At 40.3% G+C, this 20,761-nt stretch overlaps 1 protein-coding gene across 2 annotated transcripts; it reads left to right on the top strand.

The window, feature by feature from the left end:
• Window positions 1–594: 594 nt before the first annotated feature.
• Window positions 595–20,032, top strand: valopa (vertebrate ancient long opsin a). 2 transcript variants are annotated; one of them, XM_051416485.1, is made up of 5 exons: window positions 595–1,284; window positions 4,057–4,267; window positions 9,772–9,889; window positions 10,598–10,831; window positions 16,101–20,032. In XM_051416485.1, the coding sequence occupies exons 1-5, from the start codon at window positions 921–923 to the stop codon at window positions 16,335–16,337; spliced, it is 1,164 nt and encodes a 387-aa protein (XP_051272445.1). In that variant the 5' UTR covers window positions 595–920; the 3' UTR covers window positions 16,338–20,032. The 2 variants fall into 2 exon arrangements, with proteins under 2 accessions (XP_051272445.1, XP_051272452.1); XM_051416492.1 differs by having other exon boundaries at window positions 4,066–4,267.
• Window positions 20,033–20,761: the final 729 nt, after the last annotated feature.

The raw sequence follows: 20,761 nt of genomic DNA on the forward strand, positions 1-20,761 counted from the left end.
CATAATCAAAGTCCAGTGTGTCAGTGACTTGACCTCTCAATGCCACATTTATCTGCAGTAAGGAGTGCTATTGATTGTAACTATCATTCAAAGTATTTTTAGACTTGTGTGCGATAACTACACTGAAAAGACCTGCGCAAAGCACAGGCGTATGTACAAGTTGATTGTAAGGCTTGATTGAATAATCCGGTTAATTGACCAGGTAGGTGTCTGACTCACTCAGAGCTGCCTGTATGCAGTCTATTTTGGTCCTAAGGCAATGTGTGAAAGGTGAACACGTGTACAATGTCCACAATCAGCCTACTGGGGTGCCTAATTACACACGATTAATGAATTGCGCACACAGAAAGAAAACGCCACCAGATCTGTCAGTGTGTGTAATAACATAGACCCACTTGATATATTAATCACGACTAGTAAAAGGACCGTGGGACAGATCGCCACCATAAGCTCATCAGTGTCCGCAGCGCGCAAAGACGCGCAAATGAAGAGGAAAGCGCGGCATCCTGTCGCCTCTCCTCTCTCCTGGAGGGCAGCAGTGATGCCGCAGCCGCCTATATAAGAGCTTCCAAGATGCCACTGATCGGTCATTCATGCACTTGCTGCCAGCGCTTTTCAAGACATCGCCTTCCTCTGCTCGCACCGTGCAACGTGTGCTACTACGACTCGGCGCTCACATGCAGACCCACGCTTTCAAGTAGCACAACTCAACATTTCTGGCGGATTTCTCTCTCCCGTGTGCCAACCATGCGCGTCAGCCAACAAGGACTTCAAAACAAGAACTTTGTCAAAGAAGAGTCCCAGGGCGCACAGGATGCTCCACAGCTCCACATTAAGTTGAGAGTGTGAGAAAAAGAGAAACAACAGGATTTTCTCTCGGTTAGAGTCACCAAGCAAGTAGCCTACACTCTGGATGGACAATGGATACTTTAAGTCTGTCAGTGAACGCGGTGTCCTACACCGTGGCAGCCGAACTCTCCACTGCTGATGATCCGTTTAATGGACCCATCAAGAACATCGCGCCGTGGAACTTCACTGTCCTGGCCGTGCTCATGTTTGTGGTCACCTCGCTGTCTCTGAGCGAAAATTTCCTCGTTATGTTTGTCACTTTCAAGTTCAAACAACTCAGACAACCCCTGAACTATATAATAGTTAATTTGGCCATCGCTGACTTTCTGGTCTCCCTCATCGGTGGAGTAATAAGTTTCCTGACAAACGCCAGGGGTTATTTCTTCCTTGGGAAGTGGGCTTGCGTCTTGGAGGGGTTTGCTGTCACTTATTTCGGTAGGTTTACATGTCTTTCCTTTTTTTTCTAGTACTGTAATTGCAAAGCTGCACAAGACAACTTCCATAACTGTAGGTGTCAGTGTTGGAGCTTTTTATCGTTTACTACACATGCTGCAGAGAAGTGTGATGGCTCTAAAACAGCTCCACATGGCACATCCTCATCTATCAGCACTAATATCAACATCTGTTCATAAAGCAGGGCATCTGGGAGGGAGGTAAAATAAAAGTGACAAGTCAATTCCACTTCAGGTGTTGCCAAATTGAAAAAGTTGATTGGGAACAGGGTGTCAGTAACTTTGCTCAGTTTCTTAGACAGTTCATATCTTAAAGTGATTGTTTATGTAAAATCCATTACTATGTCAGAGTAACAAACTACTTGCTGTTGTCATATGGGAATACTACTTAAGAATATTCAGTAAAATTCACAATGTATGGAGCACAGCAAAAAAAATACATTAACTACATATTACGTTGTTTTTAAATGTGTATGTAAAGAAAACTGTTTAATCAGATCTTCAATCGATTCCAGCTTGTAGAATGTGCCCTTTAAAGCTCATCCCCCATTATGCAGCTCTGCAAGTGTAATCTGCATTATGGAGCATATGGAAAACAAAATCTAGAGCACAAGGATTGTGATGATGGACATTACTGTGTGCAAAGTAAAAATGTATTCTAGATTTTCAAGATATAAAACAGGAAAGGAGATCAGGCAAACAGCTGAAAAAGTCACTTTCATTAGTATAATTAACTTGAGCCTATGGGGTAGTTTTTTTAAAAACTGTACCTGCATCCTATTTGCTGCTTTACTGCCTTATGTGCAGTAGGGTAAGTAACAAAAGACAAGTGTGAGTCTTTTAGGCAGAATTCAACTGCACGTTTAGGAGCCTCCTCATGTACTGCAGTGCATGACTTGCCATAAGTAGGTTACCAACACCGTGACCACCAATAACGTCTAACTAAGTCACTGGGTTGGGTTTTTGGTCTCTACTGAAGCTCTGTTCAAGACAGAAGACAGAGGTTCCCAAAGTGGGATCCTGGGCATCTGATGAGAAGCCTGCAGTCCAGGAAATCAAGAGAAAGGAGGATATCGCATTAATTCAGGCAAAGGCTCCTTATTGGATTAGGTAACAAGGTTTGTGCGATTCCAGTTTGGCAACTTGGACAACTGACTGAGGAGTGACACAGGATGTCTTTATTGCGGTCAGATTTATTATCATCAGGAAATATTCATATTGTATATAATGAATGGTCAGGAGAATATTATGAGTCTCTTATGATTCTACGAGAATATTATCAAGTTACATTCACTTGAAATAGTTTAACTTGTGGCACTTTAATGTGACAGCTTTTGTCCTTGTTATGAGTTACAACATGCCACATGGGTCTGTGCTAGACCAGCATTACATTGTGTCTTAGTTGAAGTGGAAATAGATACCAAAAAGCAACAAAATGCCAAAGACAATGAATTAATATTGTACAATATAACATGGTGTCTAGTTCTGAGTGTTTAATGGATATATTGCATGGTGGATCCTGGTGTATTGGGTCTTATGATGGACTAAATTAGCATACTAAAGAGTACAATTATTTATGATTAAGGAGTGTATGAAAGCAAATATAGCAAGGCAAAGAGCACTCTAGCACACGGTAACACAAAAACACATTCTGTTAGTAGCATGAGAAGCGCTAAAAGAAAATAGTTGACGTATTAAATTATGATCAAGGAAGCCATGCTTAAGTATAATCAATAACCTTCTGAAGTGAGGCTTACATCTTTAAGGGACTTGTGGTGGAAAGCCACTCCAATTTGAGTCTTGACAGCAGTTTCAGTGATTGACAGATGTGTTGCTTTGGTATTGCCCGTGTGTGTGTAGGGGGTGTGTGTGTGTGTGTGAGTAAATTAGAAAGTGATTAAGTAGCTCTTCCTGATGAGCAGAATGGATCTTCTACTCAATATTCTGCTCAGGGTGAGAAAATATGCTGTTTATTTTTATTTTTAGGTTTCCTATCTGCATCCACCTGTGCTTTACAGATAAATACTTATTGGGTATAAACAGAATGGACACTGTTCTGGAAAAACATGCCCTTTGATGGTCACTTTTAGTCTACTTTAAAAAGCTAAAGAAACAGCATTGAAGCATTGACGTTCATTTTAATAGTGAACCTTTGCAGAGGCTCTTGTTTAAATGTGTGTGTGACATAATTGAACACCCCGGTTTCCACCTTTCTCTTTTGTCCTCTCCAGTGCGCCTAGTAGGCAGACACTAGGAGTACCTGGCTGTGGAGAGATAGGTAATTAACCGGTCTGTGAGAGTGACTTATTACCATAATTAAAGTTGGCTTTTTTTTAGCCCATTAGGAGGCAGCCCTAATGCACCAACCCTGGATCATTTAACTATTTCTAGCAACAGTGCCGTCACTTTTACCTCTGCAAAGCACAGATTTGGGATACTTTGTCAAAAATTAAGAAACGTGGTTACACTAAAGGGGGTCATCTTGGACCCCAGTTGGATAAGTTCCAAAAGCGTGGACATAAAGAAACTAATGAGATTTCACACTCTGGTGGGAGAGGGAGGCAATCTAAAAGGGATGCAAATACACACATTATGTGCTCAAATATTGTGTCATTCATTTGTTTAGGTTTATTAATGTGTCAAATAACAAATAAAGAACACAGTGATTTTCATAGTTATTAAAAACTAATTCCAGGATATGGTGGCATATGTTTCTACACACTCCTACACACTGACCCCCTGCTTTTTGCCTCAGGGATTGTAGCCTTGTGGTCCCTCTCTGTTCTGTCCTTTGAACGATTCTTCGTGATCTGCCGGCCTCTGGGGAACGTCCGACTGCAAGCGAAGCATGCAATCCTGGGTCTGCTGTTCGTCTGGACCTTCTCCTTCATCTGGACCTTCCCTCCTGTGTTAGGCTGGAACAGATACACTATAAGCAAGATCGGAACCACCTGTGAGCCTGACTGGTGAGGAATGAGCATTTTATATTTATCTCTGTACTCCACAAAGAGCTGAGCCAACAGAGTCTGTTTAAACTGACAGCAGAGAGAAATTGATCTTAAAGGACCCATTCATCTAAATAACAAAGTTTTTTTTCTCACTTAATCCTTACTGTGGAAATTTCTTAGTACCTGAGAAATTAGCCCAATGAAAACTGGTGAGAGTGAGGTTTATGGGTTTTTAATCGGAACCAATCAAATGTAATTTTTTGCGCAATCAAATGTAATTTTTTTCGTCATATTGGGATGGCCACAGAACATGGCTCAGTATCAATACCGTGAGCAGTAAAACAGTGACAATTTAATATTAAAAAATTATAGTTATATCATACATTGATGCTGTTTTTATGGCTTCTGAGTCTCTCACACCATGTGGATGCTCACACACAAAATTTTCCTTTTCCAATTTTTAAGAAGCAAAAATATATTCTGAAATCAAATCCTGCTTCCCTGCCCCCAAAGAACACCAAAATCCACACCTAGACTTTAAACCTGTTTTTCGGCCACTTGGGGGCAGCACAAGAAGCTATAAAGTGTTCAAGGTTCAGCTTTCTTGTCATTATACAGTACAGGATTGCACAATGAAATGCAGTTGTAGCCCCCTTCACGCTACACACACAGAAAGTGTTAAATCAAATATTCCAATACTTTGAATTAGAAGACTAAATCAATAAAATAGAAATAGAAGAAGTATATAAATGTAGTGCTGAAGGAAATCAAAATTATATTGAACAGGAAGATATAGTTACGTACCTACATACAGTCAATGTCTGTACTGTATATATACACACATGAAGATATGTTCAATATGTGCAATATCAGTGTAATATTCATAACCTGATGTGCATAACTGATTAGTGCAACAGTGTGTAATCTAGAACATGCATAATGTAGAACTGAGAATTATGAGTTACTTATTTACAGTGAAGTGTGGAGGATGAGGTGGAGTTGAGGAGTCTTACAGCTTGAGGAAGAAGCAACTCCATAGTCTGGTGGTACTTCTGTATTGCTTGCCAGACAGAGGCAGGGTGAACAGGCTGTGGCTGAAGTGGGTGGACTGATAGGGATGTTACAGGGTGGTTGTCATTTAGACTGGACACTGCAAACTTAGCAGGTACAGGCATGGCAGTGGCTGTCTTGAAGCAGGTGGGAACACTGTCTAGCTAGCTGGTAGGCACATGTTCTGAGTACACGACCAGAGATGTAATCAGGCCTAGCAACTTTTCTCACATTTACTCTTGGATACTGCAAGTGGTCAGTCCTCTGGATGCGGGCAACCTTGGCAACTGACTGTTTGTTGAGGAAATCAAAGCAAAGAAAGCGTTAAACTCATCCAGCAGTGAGGCTTCACTACTGGTTTTGTAGCCTGTGATGGTCTGGATTGGCTACCACATGTGCTTAGTGAGTGGTAGTGGTAGTGAGTAACCTGATAGAAAGGCAGCTTTTATGGCTGTCAATAAGGTCCTCACCTATATATTCATCCATTCACTTGGGAATGATTTTATTGACACATTTGCTGATGTACAATTGAACTGATAATGCATATACCTCTAGGTTGGTGTGGTTCTCATCTTCTCTGAACATGTGCTCTCAAAACAGTCCTGTATAGCAGTGGAAGCTTCATCTGTTCACATTAACTGTTGTTTTCTGATGGTTTAATCCTTAATCAGCTGGGAGTAAGCTGGCAGGAGAAGCAGAGAAATGTGGTCTGATTATCCAGAGTTGGGGCGAGAGGGCTTTGTAGCTGCCAGGAATGTTTGTGTAAGCATGGTTCAGGATTTTGTTTGCCTCTGGTAAGGGGTGAGGACATGGTGGTGAAATTCAGGTGAAAGGTCTGTTTGGCTAAAATCACCAGCTTCAATAAAACTACCGTCCAGTTGTTTTGTCATGTGGCCTCTGGGGACCTCATGCAGTTCCTGTATTGCATTTTTAGAATTTGTGTCTTGAATGTAAACAGCAGTAACAAAAAGACTGGCAAATTCTCTCAACAGATAATATGGCATCTTAACATTAAGAATTCAACATCTGGATTATTATATATACATTGTTTTATAGATTATTTATAGTCTGTCAATTCGTACTGTGTTTGAGCATCATTTACACAGGTAAACACAGTCCAACCCTGTCTGACCAGTCTTTTTCTTGAAAACAGCTGCTTGCTGCAGTTGGCAATGAGGTTGATGAGAGCGGTGAGACTGAACCAAAAATTGAAGTTGTGGGTTGTAACACCAAATTTACTCCTAACCCTAATCTAGACTTTAACCTTTACTAACCCCAATGATTCAACCAAACCTTTAGCCAAGAAATGACTCTGCATTAGTCTTTTTTTTATTTTTTTTTTTTACCTCACACCACAACAGATAGATTACAGACATTCTACAGTCAGCCCTGTGGCTCCGATCTACATTGCTGCTTCATCCATATTAGCTCACACTGTGTGAATGTGTCTCATGGAAAAAGTTAAGAAACAGGTCGACTCTGACCTTGGCCCTCAGGGTGCCATCTGGATAATGCTATTTAGCTGCTTTGATCAAAGGCGGCCTTACAGTGTTTGCCTCAAGCACTGTAAGGGAACCATTGCTCAGATGAAGCACAGAGGGAATGAATGGTTCAGACAATACAATTAAGACATCACCTTATGGAGATACCCAGCACATAGATGACCTGATCCACCTCTGGCTGCACGCAGCATGAGTTCTGTCGGAAAACATTTAGTTAACAGCAGGAGCGCGAGCAGCACAGTTGAGGTCTGCAATGTTGCCACATGCACAGACTAATGCATTTTAAAAGCCTCATTTATGTGCATCTTTTTATCTCTGGATACATGCAGATATTCAGCACTGGACGGCTTCTGAATGTTTAGAAGAATACATGCAAGGTTTTGAAGCATTGCAGGAGAAGTTGGTGTCAGTGGATTGTCAGTAGGTGGCTGCATCCTTGGTGAGGGGTTAGAATACAATCTACCACCAGTATGCTGCTGAATTTCTTTAAAACCCCTTCTAGTGCTCAGGTATCATTTATCGTAAAGACACACACAGGTGAAGGTTGCCAGCTCAGACGTCAGTAACCTTTTACACCACCAGTGTCTAGCCTTTGTGTTTCTGGGGACCGGATCTCAGTGATTACTGTTCAAAACCACATTTTTTTGAGTTACGTGCATGCGACCCGTTACCCTGAAATTCCACCAGGCGTGGCTTTATACCGTTACTGTTTGACTTCTTGCCAGTGCGATCAGCTCTGTGCTACTTGACTGGAGTGGGTCACGGCTTTCGTTAAAAATAGACCAACCACGTATTATACACAGAGCAGAGCCCAGAGATGCTTCTGCGACGTTTTAGGGATGTACCACTGGGCTTCTGGTGGAATCTTGAGTGTTGTCTAGAATGGGTGCAATCAGCTCTGGCGGCCTTGGTGTAGCCGGAACGTGTGGCAGCTGTGGAATTTGAGGATTAAACAAAAAAATATATATTTGATACACTACTTCAATGCAGTATGTGGATGCAAAAGTGTATAAAAAGAAAAAAACTTTATCTGTTTAAAAGTAATGCGAAAACAACTTGGCATATTCATGTCAGACACCTGCAGTACAAAAATTGCTAACTAAAAAACTATTTTTTATCCTAGTTTTGTCGGAATAAATTGCATTTGTGTATAGAAAGTTTATAAAATCTGCATAGAATAAATATTCACTTCCCCTGTTTTTTTAAGAAGTGGGGGTGGCTACAATACAAGGTGGTTCACCTAATACATACATAAAAAATAAACCTGTCAACATTTTTAAAGTTACTATGTTTATAATTTAAACATTTCATGTCTTGGTGTCCCCCCGTGGTTAAATCAAAAAACGACCTCTCAAAAACTCAGTGTTGGCATAACTTTTAAATGTGAGCTCCCCAGTTTAAATGAGGAGATTCACTCTGACAGTGACAGTTGGTGAGCAGGGGCACCTGGTGGAAAGACTGATTCTTGTACATAATTAGATTTTTTGGGATTGTTTGAAAGAATTCACTGGACTGGTTCACCACATCAAAAATGACAGTTTGGCTGGCGACAGCAGTCTTGGAGATGACTTCAGTGCTGTCTGGCTCATATACAGAAGTATTACTTTGGCCTCCTGACCAAAAGATGGAGCTGTTGGGGAAACTAAAGGCTTCATTTGGTCACGTGCATCAATGATAGCTTCAGATCTTTGTTTAGGTAATTTTATACATTTCAGTTCAATGCAGAGACTCAATTGGTTTAGTCCAATGCATTTGGTGACTTATTAAGTCATACACCTGAAATGTGACTGCTGATTGAACTGAATGGATGAATGCAACTATGCACATCTACAGCCCAAAGACCATTAAATTGGAGGGGCTCACCTCCAAGTTGTTTTTGCTTTTTCTACATGTGGCACCAAAGGTAGAAAAAAAACAAAAACTAATGGCAGCAATTTGACACAACAGTAGGTTATGTTTTAATAAAACTATACAGGGCAGATGTGGTGAGTCTGGGGTGCATGGCTGTCTGTAGGGATGCAATTAGAAGAAGTTAGCAGAAATTAGTATTTTTATATCCTGCCTTTGGGGGCACTACATGATGGGAGAAATGAATGATTCAGGGGTCTCAGAGCTGCACATGGTTCCTAGTACACATTAAGAATTACAGATATTTAGAGTTTTAGGGCCAAGCGACTTTCACAGGGGCCCAGAATTTCTGCCTGTTGATTTAATTTGTGCACGTATACCCAACAACTCTACTTTGTCTTTTAATTAGAGTATGGCACTGCCCGCTTTCCTGACTTGTCTTGTTGAAAAAAACAATTTTAACAAACAGATTTAAAAAAAAAAGAGAATTAATTACTATTTTGCAAATTCATGAGGATTGAGGTGTGAATGGCTGCATCCCAAATGTGTGCTCAGTCACACGTCTGTGGTTCAACAAGACTTAAGATACTCCACCACTCTGTCTGCCAGGTAGTTTCATCTGGCACTTGTTTCATTTGACAGTAGTAGGTATTTTAATGGAAATGACATAATTAGACTAAATTAGTGGCCTCCAGTCCCCTAATTGTGTCACAGAGATTTGTCTCAGCTGTGAAATTTCCCTTTTAACTGAAGCTCAAATGAGGTGCAAAACTGTTGTCTTTCTCTCCAGGCAGATAAAAGCCTCTGAATGTCAAAATGACATTTCACAGACAACTCATAGCGGGAGAATTATGGGACTGTTAACCATTTTGTTCTGAAAGGGACAAGTGCTATAAAACAAGTTGTTTAGCATGTTGTTGACTGTATGCATCAATCTATTGATCGATCTCTATCGTTATTGATAGTTCATATTCTACAGTACATATATTTACATTTACTTTAAGCAAAAAATGTGTTGTTAAAATAATTCTAATGCTTTTGGTCAGGTTTCATGTATGGTTTTGACTCTTTAAAGTTCTTAAAATGTGAATGTAAGCATCTCTTTTCTCCACCTCTGAACAGGTATACAACCAACATGACATATCACAGTTACATCATCACTTTCTTCATCACCTGTTTCATTCTGCCTCTTGGAGTAATATTCTACTGCTATGGAAAGCTCCTGCGGAAGCTCAAGAAGGTTAGTATTAGTTCTAACACAACACTCATTTTTTTGATTTACTATTTTCAGTCATGCTTAGGTCATTTGTAAAATGTACATAAAATATGATTACCCAGTGACTGTATTTCCCCTGTTTACATAAAGAGTGAGTGGTGGCTGATGTGAGATTGCATACAGCATTATAAATTCTGTTCAGATTAAACAAAAGAGAAATAATAGGTTAGTTTATAAGCTTCACAGATGCAGATCTCCATCCAAGTTGCACTAGTTTGCTAAAAAGGTTACCCTAATTTGGGAATTTTTATTACAGGACATATAAGGTATTGGCCAGTCATTGCTGCTGATGTAGGTTCCTCCACGACTATAGCTTCCTAAAGAGCCTGTAAAACCTGCAATAATGCACATTTTGTCATAAATTCCCTTTCTCACTTTTTTGACCATGGTGTGCCTCAAGTAAACATGTTTTAATGTGAATATTGACACATAAAATAATATAAAGAAACAGACAAAAGCGCATTCCAAAGGCTACAGATTGGAGCCATTAAGTAGGACATTATGACAAGTTTTTTTTTATGGTTGTCTAAGAGCTGTTTTCACTTAGTGTTTTTGAAAAGTTTGATATATTTACAAGAATATGATATCAGCCTTGAAAAACCCATATTTGTTGTTTAATTACCTGTCTGCTAAATTACAAAGTACTGTACAACATTGTTCTGTGTCCTCCAGGTGTCTCATGGGCGCCTGGCCACTGCCAGGAAGCCAGAGCGGCAGGTGACCCGTATGGTGGTGGTGATGATCGTGGCATTCATGGTGGGCTGGACACCGTATGCAGCATTCTCCATACTGGTTACAGCTCATCCAACCATTGAACTTGACCCCAGGATGGCTTCCATCCCCGCCTTCTTTTCGAAGACAGCTGCTGTCTACAACCCAATCATCTACGTCTTCATGAACAAACAGGTAACTGAGAGTTTCAAGTGAGAAATACCACTTGATTCATCCACTTCGATCCTGTCCTGCTTGATCTATTCAAGTCATTTTTTCAATATTAGGAACGGAATAGTTAGAGCAGTGTAGAGCGCAGGTAGCTACAGTAAATTCCTTCCTTGACCAGAGTTGCGAGACGTCACAGTATGCATCAGATGAAAGCTGCAGCAGAAGATGCTTTTTCTGTTGTTGTTGGGTGTTAGCCTGTCTATCAATAATGCATGGTGTATGAATAAAAGAAATGTGAAATCCAGAGAGTACAATTGTCCATGCGTGTCACTGTTAAAATATACATTAGCCACCTATGGTTTGCTTGAGGCTTGCAATTGTAAAAGGCCCAGTGCTGAAATTTTTCCTGCCATTTACTTTACTTTGTTTACATTGTGGTGTCTAGCTCTTTTCCTCAGTGTAAGTGAAACACACACTCTTTGGGTAATCGTTATTGACTGTACAGATATTGACTATAGGACAGAAGCCATTAGAAGAGAGTGATTATGTGCAGTTCTTTAACATATGACAGGATGTTTGGTTAAAAGGCCTGTCCATAAGTTCCTATATTCCATTTGAATTTCTTTTTGACACTTTAAGCCACTCTTCTTTTAGTTTCTCTGTAAACTGCTCCATGATTACCCCTGTGATGAGTGATTTATAGTGTTCCACCAAAGATCTAAATAACTGTATTTAAGGACCATTAATTGGCAAATGTGACAGCCTAACAGGACTCCTAATTGCTTTAGTAAATTAAAGCAGCTGTGCAAAAAAGGTCAGGCAGAGGTACCGCTGACTGTAAGACAAATCTACTGCTGGAGCCTGAGCAGAGCGTTTCAGTCATGTCTGATTAGATCAACATTTTTAATTCAAATTCATTTATCTCATCTTATTCATTACTTGTACTCTCTAATTTTAGGATATTCACAGTAAGTGCATTGTTGAATGATATCGTTTAATGTAATACACACAGAAATCAACAGCTGGAGTGGAGACATGATAAGAGCTTGTTCTACCTAGACTACATCCTGATGAGTTTGAGTGGACAAACACAACAAGATGGATGTGTAGTATGTGCAGTGGTTCATATACATGAGGGAGGAGCACAAACAAAACATTCAGAAAGTGTTCATGTGTGAATTATTGGAGACTTTATGTCTCTCCGATCCCCCCTGGGATGTGCCCAGGACTTTCATATAAAACTGAAGTCTCCTAAAGATCTCTAACAACCTTTTCATGTTAACACGTATTCCTCCATTGCTCCATTGTCTGTGCCAAGTTTTTATTGTACATGACAGGTTTTATTTTTTCAGTACAATTCTTTACAGTCCCGCCACTAGAGTGAACATTAAAACTGTCAAGGCCAGTTATGACAAACATGAATAAATATGAGACAGTACAATTTAAAGTGATCTATTTTCAGATAGGGGAAAAGAAGTCCAACTTTACATGTAGGTGCTTTGCACAGCGCCTTGATCAGGCCTCCCTTGCCAACTGCATGCAGTCTGCATGTCCATCTGATTGCCCCATTTCTGAGCTGCACCCGCTGTTTAAATGGGTCACTCAGTGTCTCCGCTAAGACATCGACTGGATGTAAATAAGGACAGCTAGCAGGCAGATTGTGGTTTGAGTAGAGCTCCCACAGCTTCAGCCAAATTGCCAGTGCTATAGAAGTCAGCTGACCTCTAGTGCTTGATTGTGATATCTCTCTCAAAGTTACAATAGGAGGTGAGCCTCCTGGGATCTTTTATGTCAAAAGGTCGAAGGTGAAGAAACATTGTAGAAAGATCCATTCATCACTTCTACTAGTATAAATCCATTTCACGTGGGCCTTACACAGACTTTGATCCCTCAATGTCACACAGCTTGATCAGTAGGAAAGGCAAAGCAGAGAACTAAAAATAAAGCATTTAAGAAAATTAAGTCTGGACTGTTTTGACAGGATACTTGATGTTTTGCCCACTAGGGCCTTGACGTGAGAGAAAAACTTTATTGATCCATTTTAGAAAATATACTTTGTTCTCCTCCTACTCCTGCAGCTAAAGATTGAGTTGAGTTTTCTGAGCACAAATGCAATCTCGCAGTAAAACCATGGTCGCCACGAGGAGAGAGAATGTTACTTTTTTACTTTTAATGTGCACATTTTGTCAGGTGATTTATGTAATTAAGGAGGTAACCTGTGGGGGTCACACGTGGACTTAGCCTACAGATTGCAGGAACACTGGTAATTTCAAAAGAGCTCCGGCTTCACATAAAAGATCATTGTTGAGCTTAGCGTGAAGCTGTTAGAGAGCTCAAGGACTTCATTGAAAGCGACTCTGAAGAGAGAAGTATTTACAGTCCCATCATATTCCAAATCTGTATTTCATAAAAGCGTCAATGATTCTAAGAGGATGATTGCTGTAGAAATGGTCAAAGGAGGAAGCATATGGGCTAAAAGCATCATGACCTCAATATCTGTGTCCTTGGATACTTTTCATAAAGGTGAAAAGGTATAATATAAGCACTGTGCTCTCTAATTCACTAATCTGGGTGGAGAAAGCAAAGCGATCCTGCAGCTGAGTTCAACCAAACAAATGCAGCTTGTATAGAGTAGACAGGGTTGACGTCACTTTGTCACAACTTGCACTAAATCAATCTGAGAAGCATCAGAACTGGAAAGGATCCGTATGCGAAACAGACAGTCAGTGAAATGAAATGTATTATTTATGAAACTATTATTTATGTAGATTTGTAGTCATCTCAAAGCTGTGTTAACTAATGTTTAAGGTTCAATAATGGAAAAAATGACAATGTGTAAAGTGAAAGGCGTCACAGTGAAAAATCCAAAAGACCTGAATCCATGGATCCATGGTGTTTTAGCATCTTTACTCATGTTTTGGTTTTATAGCCCGGAACTTTTTTTGTCTTGATTGACTCTCAACAGTCTCGTCTCCAGATGCTGGCAGTTCTAAAAAACCCACTGTGTGCTACCTGCCCAGCATACAGTATATGTCCCAGTTTGTGACCAGTTACTCCGCGACATCACAGTGTCCCCCTTATTAACCTTAGGTGGAAAAAATCCAATCAAACTATTAATGTTTAACTTCTACCCAGCAGCTGGTTGCTGCCTCAAATGTGTTTTCATGATCCCACATGTCTACTGTCCACCTGACAGTAAACCCGAAAATTTAATTTTGTGCTGCTCCACCCTTCCTGCATTTCTTTCCTTAGGGAAAAATGTTATCCTTTGGGGCAGAAAGCCAGCGAGATAATAAAAATTACTTTAAAGATACAACCTGCTGGTGAATAAGAGGTAAACATAAACTTTGAGTAGGGAACCCAAATCACACAGTCAAACTCATACCACATGGAGTGCCAACGTCACCAGGTCAGCAACCCAGCAACAAACTGCAGAGAGACAACTAGCTGGTGAACATAGTGAAGCATGAAGAGCCAAATATTAGCCTCAGGAGTGAGTGAAGACCAAATTATTATTTTGGCAGTATCCATTCCTACAGTACAGGATGCTTACAGTTATCATGGTATTGCAGTGATATAATTAATGGTTAAGGCCTATTAGATAAGATTCAGATTAGAATTCAACTTTAAACTGCTTTAAAGATGCAAATGGAAGCACAGGCAAAAATAAGGATGGTGCAACTGGTGCAGCTGCACCAGGGGCCGAGACGTTGTCAGGAGCCCATGTAGGAAGGCGATGTCTTGCAGCTTAAATATTATAGCTGCATTTCACACAGTCTTCAAAGTAGGCTGTTAGATTAGCGTTGATAAATCTGCAGCTTCTGATCAACGGTTGGTTTGCAGGATGGTTTTGCATGGCTCTCCATGGTGCCTGTTTGTAATTGTAATGTGGTTGTGTGTGAGCACGAGTGTGCAGTTGTGTTGTTCAGGGTAAATGTGTTTCAGGCTATTCATTTTGCCATTAAGATGACATTTTATGACCTTATTCTCTGTGTGTTTTAAAAGCTATACTTTTCAAAGATGGAGGGAAGTGCTATACAAATACTACATGTAAGGGTTTAACAGTATATTTAATGTCCTAGAGTAAACAAAGCCATAGACAGCAAAATTGCAGCTTTTTGCATTTCCATGACATTAGAGGGTAATAGAGGTGTTATTGTCACTCTTTGAAAGCATTACTGGTTTGAGGGGAGCAGTTAGGAGGCTTGCGTGTTGAATTAGATAGGTCATTAAGGGTCAGGAATCATGATTTCTCCCCGGGGCTTCACAGAGTGGGAGCTTCAACACTGAAAAAAAGGTCAATTAGTGTTTTTAGATTTAAAGTAATGTGGAAAGCAATGATTGTGAGGCTATTAGTGAGGACCGGTTGAAAATGGCTATGTTCTTCTAAGAAAAGTTATTGACAGGGCGTCATTGTCACTGCCATTGTGTGTGTGTGTGTGTCTGAGAGGACAATGCACATTTCCAGGTTACGTAATGTTGTGACTGATAGTAGTAGAAATGTGCTTGACCACTAGAAATCTGGAATTACTGATTGTCTGCACAGCTACTTTACACACTAGCACAAAAAAGTTTTCAGTGTGTCGTGTATCTGTAGACACTGCCAGTTAATTTTTTCTAAGCAAACAAATGTCATGATCATTGATTTCTCAGAGTCTTGTCATCACCACGAGATTGCCAGGCAACCAGCGGAGACCTTGCACTAAGTTCTGGGTGGATGGATAAACTGCAGCTTGTCACAAAATAGTTATGGCTCGTCTACAGAAGAAGCGTTTCAGCTGCGTCGTCCGTCTCGTGCGCCTGTGACGGAACAGATTTCTATTTTAAACAGTCCAGCTGTCTAGGCCATGCAACATATCTCTTCATGAAACCCGATGCATATTTTTACACTTCAAGTACTTTCTTCTGTTTTATGTGTGTAACTACAGTCACTGTGTGTTGGTCTCTGAGTGCGAGTGTGAGTGACCTACATGGTGCCTGAACGCATCCAATGTAGCCACGGATGGAGGACTGAAGCAGCTGCTGCTCTCTTAACATTGTTGCTTTTGGCTACACAGGCTACACTTTGTAAATCCCTCTCAAATCTAATTGCAGATTAAGCTAAAGTGATACAAAGTGTTAATTTGTGAGTTTTAAAAAAAGGTGCTGCTAGTTGTATTTTTTTTTTAATTTAGACAAGCAAGCGGCTCCCTACTGCTTCCAGTCTTTAAGCTAAGCTAAACTGAGAGTGACATTGTAATTGCAAATAATTTTAATCAGGCTGACTGCTTTTAATTCTTGTGTTTCTGTCCAGTTCCGGAAGTGCCTAATCCAGCTCTTCACTGGCAAGGGGACCATCCCAGAAAGCAACTACAACCAGACCTCAGAGCGACCAGGGATTACTGCAGAGAGTCAAACAGGAGAAATGTCAGCCATTGCGGCCCGTATCCCCGTGGGTGGCTCTACGTCGCCCAGGTCTGATGACTCTCCAACCGACTGTGGCTCGTTAGCCCAGCTGCCCATCCCAGAGAACAAAGTGTGTCCAATGTAACCTCATACCAATTGGTGTTCTCATACTGTCCTCTAATCCCCAGAGTCCATATAACCTTCTGTAATCTAGATACAGTGTGTTTCAGAACCTGTTTGGACAGCAGCAGAACTTTAAATCTTTCCTTCATTTCTTGCGGAGATGGATGGTGCAGTGTGAAGAACAGAGATTCAACTTTTGAAGGGTTTTCATAGTTGATGATTCTAGCACTTTTTTATATTTTACTTGCAAAAGTAATTAAGAGACACAAAACATCAAAAACTAGAAAAGGTTTTGGGCTCCAGCATGTTTCAGTAGTTTGTTCAATATTTGCTTTAACAACAGAGGGGACAAGAAGGAACTGTACAGAGAAATGCTCAGAGCCTTACCCGCTAGATGTCTTGTAAATATTTGCTTGTTGGACTCTCCTGCTGTTGGAGAATATCTTGGATGTTCTCTTGACTATCATTGCACACCTGCTAGTCTGTCACATTAGAGGGCACTTTATTTGACTTGATAGTGTCTGCCCTCATATCCCAATGAAAAAAAGAGACTGCTAAAAGCGCAAACCTTGACATCAGTTAGTTGAGGGCTAGCCAGTGTTTTTCAAATACCACAATGCATCCAGCCTTTCATCTCGTCCTCGCCTTCTCCTTTGAAGCCCTGTGATGGCGCCTGTAGAGAAAGCGTTGTTTTTCTATGCTGTTTCAGTGCTTTGCTTTGGCAGCGCATCTTTATTCATCTCCGCTCGTCCAGAGGACGGAACAGTCTTCTGAATTTGGATACTTTTACTTTAGTTTATGCCGCATAGACTAGTTTGGGTCAAAGCTTTCATCTTTAGTGAAGATGGTCAATGGGACTCAGAGATGCCAGTCTCCTGTTGCCTCTGTTGCAGATGTTGGAGGACAATATATTTATGAAGCGCCAGCAGGGGATCAACAAACACAAAAACATGCACACAAATACAATGCATGACATACAGTGTACATACACCACACAAGGATGCACATACACATATGTGCATACACACAGACAGAATGCAGTTGCACTGCCTGTATTATGATAAGCCCTCAGAAGGCACTGTGAAGATGATACAATGCACAAAATATCCTAGCACTGGAGTGGCTTAGCTAAGCAGCCATGTACAAAAGCAATGAGCATTAGCATTATAAGCACAGGTCAACAGCAATATTAAAGCTAACTACTGTCACACAATTGAACACTTCAATGTAAGCTACAGTAGATGTAGCAGTGAGTGTTAAAATGTCTACTACTTGACTTTGTGGTGCATGTTTGTTCACTATTACTGGATATTTGTCAAAACACTGTTGTATTATCTATGCTGCACAGTGATTCACTATGTTATAAAAGTAACAGTATGGTGTCTGTTTGCAATGTACTGAGTGTGTGTTCCAATCATGTTTGGCCAGTCTGGTAGGAGTAACATTAAGCATCGTTGAGCATCAGTGCATCTGTGCCAAATGAATTGTGATGCCTTGATATAATTAGCATAACCACATGAGACTACGGTGAAGACCACACCAGTGTTTCCCTGAAAATCTTATTTTTCATGAACATTATTGCTTTGTTGTTGATGATGAAATCTACACTTTTTATATAACCTTTATGGAACTTATCTACTATCTGCATTAATCAGTATTTTCTGTGTTAGCGGTTGATGCCTCAGTGTGTTGTGAAAGAATTGCTCATAGTGCTAAAATCACAGAGAACCATCACCCAACAGCTATCAGCAGCTGTGTCCTTTTCAGAGTCTTTAGCTCATAGTTGTTGCTGTATGGTTTAATCTCACCGCTGTCCTATAGCCCAGTCCGGCAGCAGTTAGCTCAGCACAAATATGCTTCTATAAACCAACTATATGCTACCTGTCCAGCAGCAAATGGGGGCTAGGGACTAGATAGTGCAGAAAGTTGCTACACTTTCTAAGACCCAGATATTTTTTATCACCACTTAAGGTGATCAGAAACATGATTTCAAATGAATATTCCTCCGTGTCTCCATATGTGAGGCTCTACTTTTCAAACTCATTCACTGTAACAGTGTAATAAGGTGATTGCTGTGAGGGAGAACTGGTACCAAAGTAACACAGCAATTTTATCTGCACCCATATAAGTGTGATAGGCCTAACTGCGTCAGCACTTACAGCACACAACACTTACCAGGACCACAAACGCTCGCGTGGAAGTCAAAGATTTACCTAAATAGCTGTTCACACCAATTAAATCTACTCAAGCAGTAATAATGTTTTATGAAATGGAACATGTGGAAAGTTGTTTCATGTGTCATAGTCATGATCATCTGACAGATTATTTAGTACTTGAAAACATCCTGATGTTTGCCATGTCAGTTTTTCAATTTAGAAGAGTCAGGTTAAACTGTCAGGAGTCAACAGACGTTTCTTTCATCCGTCTACAGTAACAAAAAGCGTTTGTACAATGCACTGTATCTGTCACAACTGTGACAATGAATAAAACAAAGAAAAAGAGAATTTATGTTAGTAATACAACAAATAAAAAAAGACATTATTCCACATTCGAACAAAAACAGCATCTGGTATTGATAGAACACACACATGAGTCGTTGATCACAACGTAATGTTATCTTTCAAAATTACATTTATTCTTACTTTCATCCCAGTTCTCCCCTATCTGCCAGCTTATTCTGGCAACTCTTTGCCCCCACTTTAGGTGGTGTTCAATATTGAGCTTTCATCTGCCACAACCTCCAGGTCCAATTTTGTGGCATAAGGCAATCCAGATGTTTTACTTAGTCAACTCAGAGAAAAATAATGCAAAATGTGGTTTAGTTGCCAGTAGAAATGTTCAAGCCATAACTCAGGTCTGTCAGAATTCGCTTTTGCAAGTAAAAGCACTAGTCTTTTGTCCTTAATTGCTAATTTTCAGTATACGTGGCAGTGTTGCATGACAATGTTTACCCTCTTAAAGTATATTCTCTGAATTTGTTTTATTTATTTTTTGTAAGTTTTAGATTCAAACACTCCAGCAAATCAGCAAATTACAACCACCATAATATATAAACACAACTTGTAAATGCATAATTTGCAAATACTGTGTCTGTTGGTGCTGCACAAGGCAAAATCTGTATAAACATTGATATATCATAGGTGCAGTGTACAGCCAAACTGCTTTTCAACAGACAAGGCCAAGCTTAAAAGTGTCAATGAACTGTGGCTTCAATGGCTCAGACCTCTGCAGCAAGGTCAAATAAAAAATGTCATGTCATAAATGTCTTACATTACTTTTCACATGAGTAGTTCAGATCTTTTAAGGTATTAATATGTAGACATGAGCTCAGGCAAGCAGACTTATGGTTGCAGAACTCCTAGTGAGATGGGAAGGCTTCATCCAAAAACAAGGCAGCGTTACACAGCCAGCCAATAAATATATGTGAATGCTATAAACACCCTGCCATAACATCACGGTCCAGCTTTCGGTGTCTACTAATTCATTGGCTTACATCAACTGTTCCAAGATACTGTGAAGTCTAAGAGAAGAATCCAGCAGCACAAATCCACTAAAGAGTTTCTTGTGTGTTATATTGGGGCATGTAATTGCTTGTGGTTGTCTCCCACCACAGCACTGCCTATCTACACTAATGTCCATGCATCAATATCACAACTGGTCAGTGAGGAATATCTACTGTGTGTCAACAAACTGTCTGTTTAAGTGTCCACAAACATACACACACACACACACACACACACACACACACACACACACACACACACACACACACACACACACACACCTATCTTCACCAGCTGGTACCAATTTATTTAACCTTTCCCAAGCCTCCCCACTACACACACACACACACACACACACACACACACACACACACACACACACACACACACATACAGACACCCATCTAGACGCGAAGATACTGTAGGTGTGTAGGGGTTTTGGGAAGTAGTGACTTCACCTTGAAGATCCGACCGGTTATAAATCAAACAAACCTGCCAGTGTTACATTCTGGTGCAAGGATTACAGACTGCACTGCATGCTGATAAGGGGAGGGAACACTCCCAACATGTATAGATGGGTTAAAGCTCCTATTTCTCACTTCCCAACCTTGAATATCAAGCTGCTCCACTTGTTTGTTGTGTTGTACTTACAGAAGGCATGTCAATACTTGTTCTGTTGTATGTTCTTTGTGTCATGGGTACTTTTGTCTTGAGTTTGATTTACATGAGTTTACAGGTCATAGATGCACGCTGGTTATAAAAATGTCTGTATTAAAGTATATTTTTTGAAAAGCAATTATGCACCGTGTTCTTTTGGTATTTTTACAAAAAGTCAAATGGGAACTAATTTGATTGATGGTGTGATTAGAAGCTCTGGACGGGACTCACTCCACCTCTTCCTATGCTCCATTAAGCAAGGTACAGTTTGAGGTGATCCATCCTC

Source organism: Dicentrarchus labrax, unplaced genomic scaffold, assembly GCF_905237075.1.
Source record: "Dicentrarchus labrax unplaced genomic scaffold, dlabrax2021, whole genome shotgun sequence".
In the NCBI taxonomy this organism is placed as follows: domain Eukaryota; kingdom Metazoa; phylum Chordata; class Actinopteri; family Moronidae; genus Dicentrarchus; species Dicentrarchus labrax.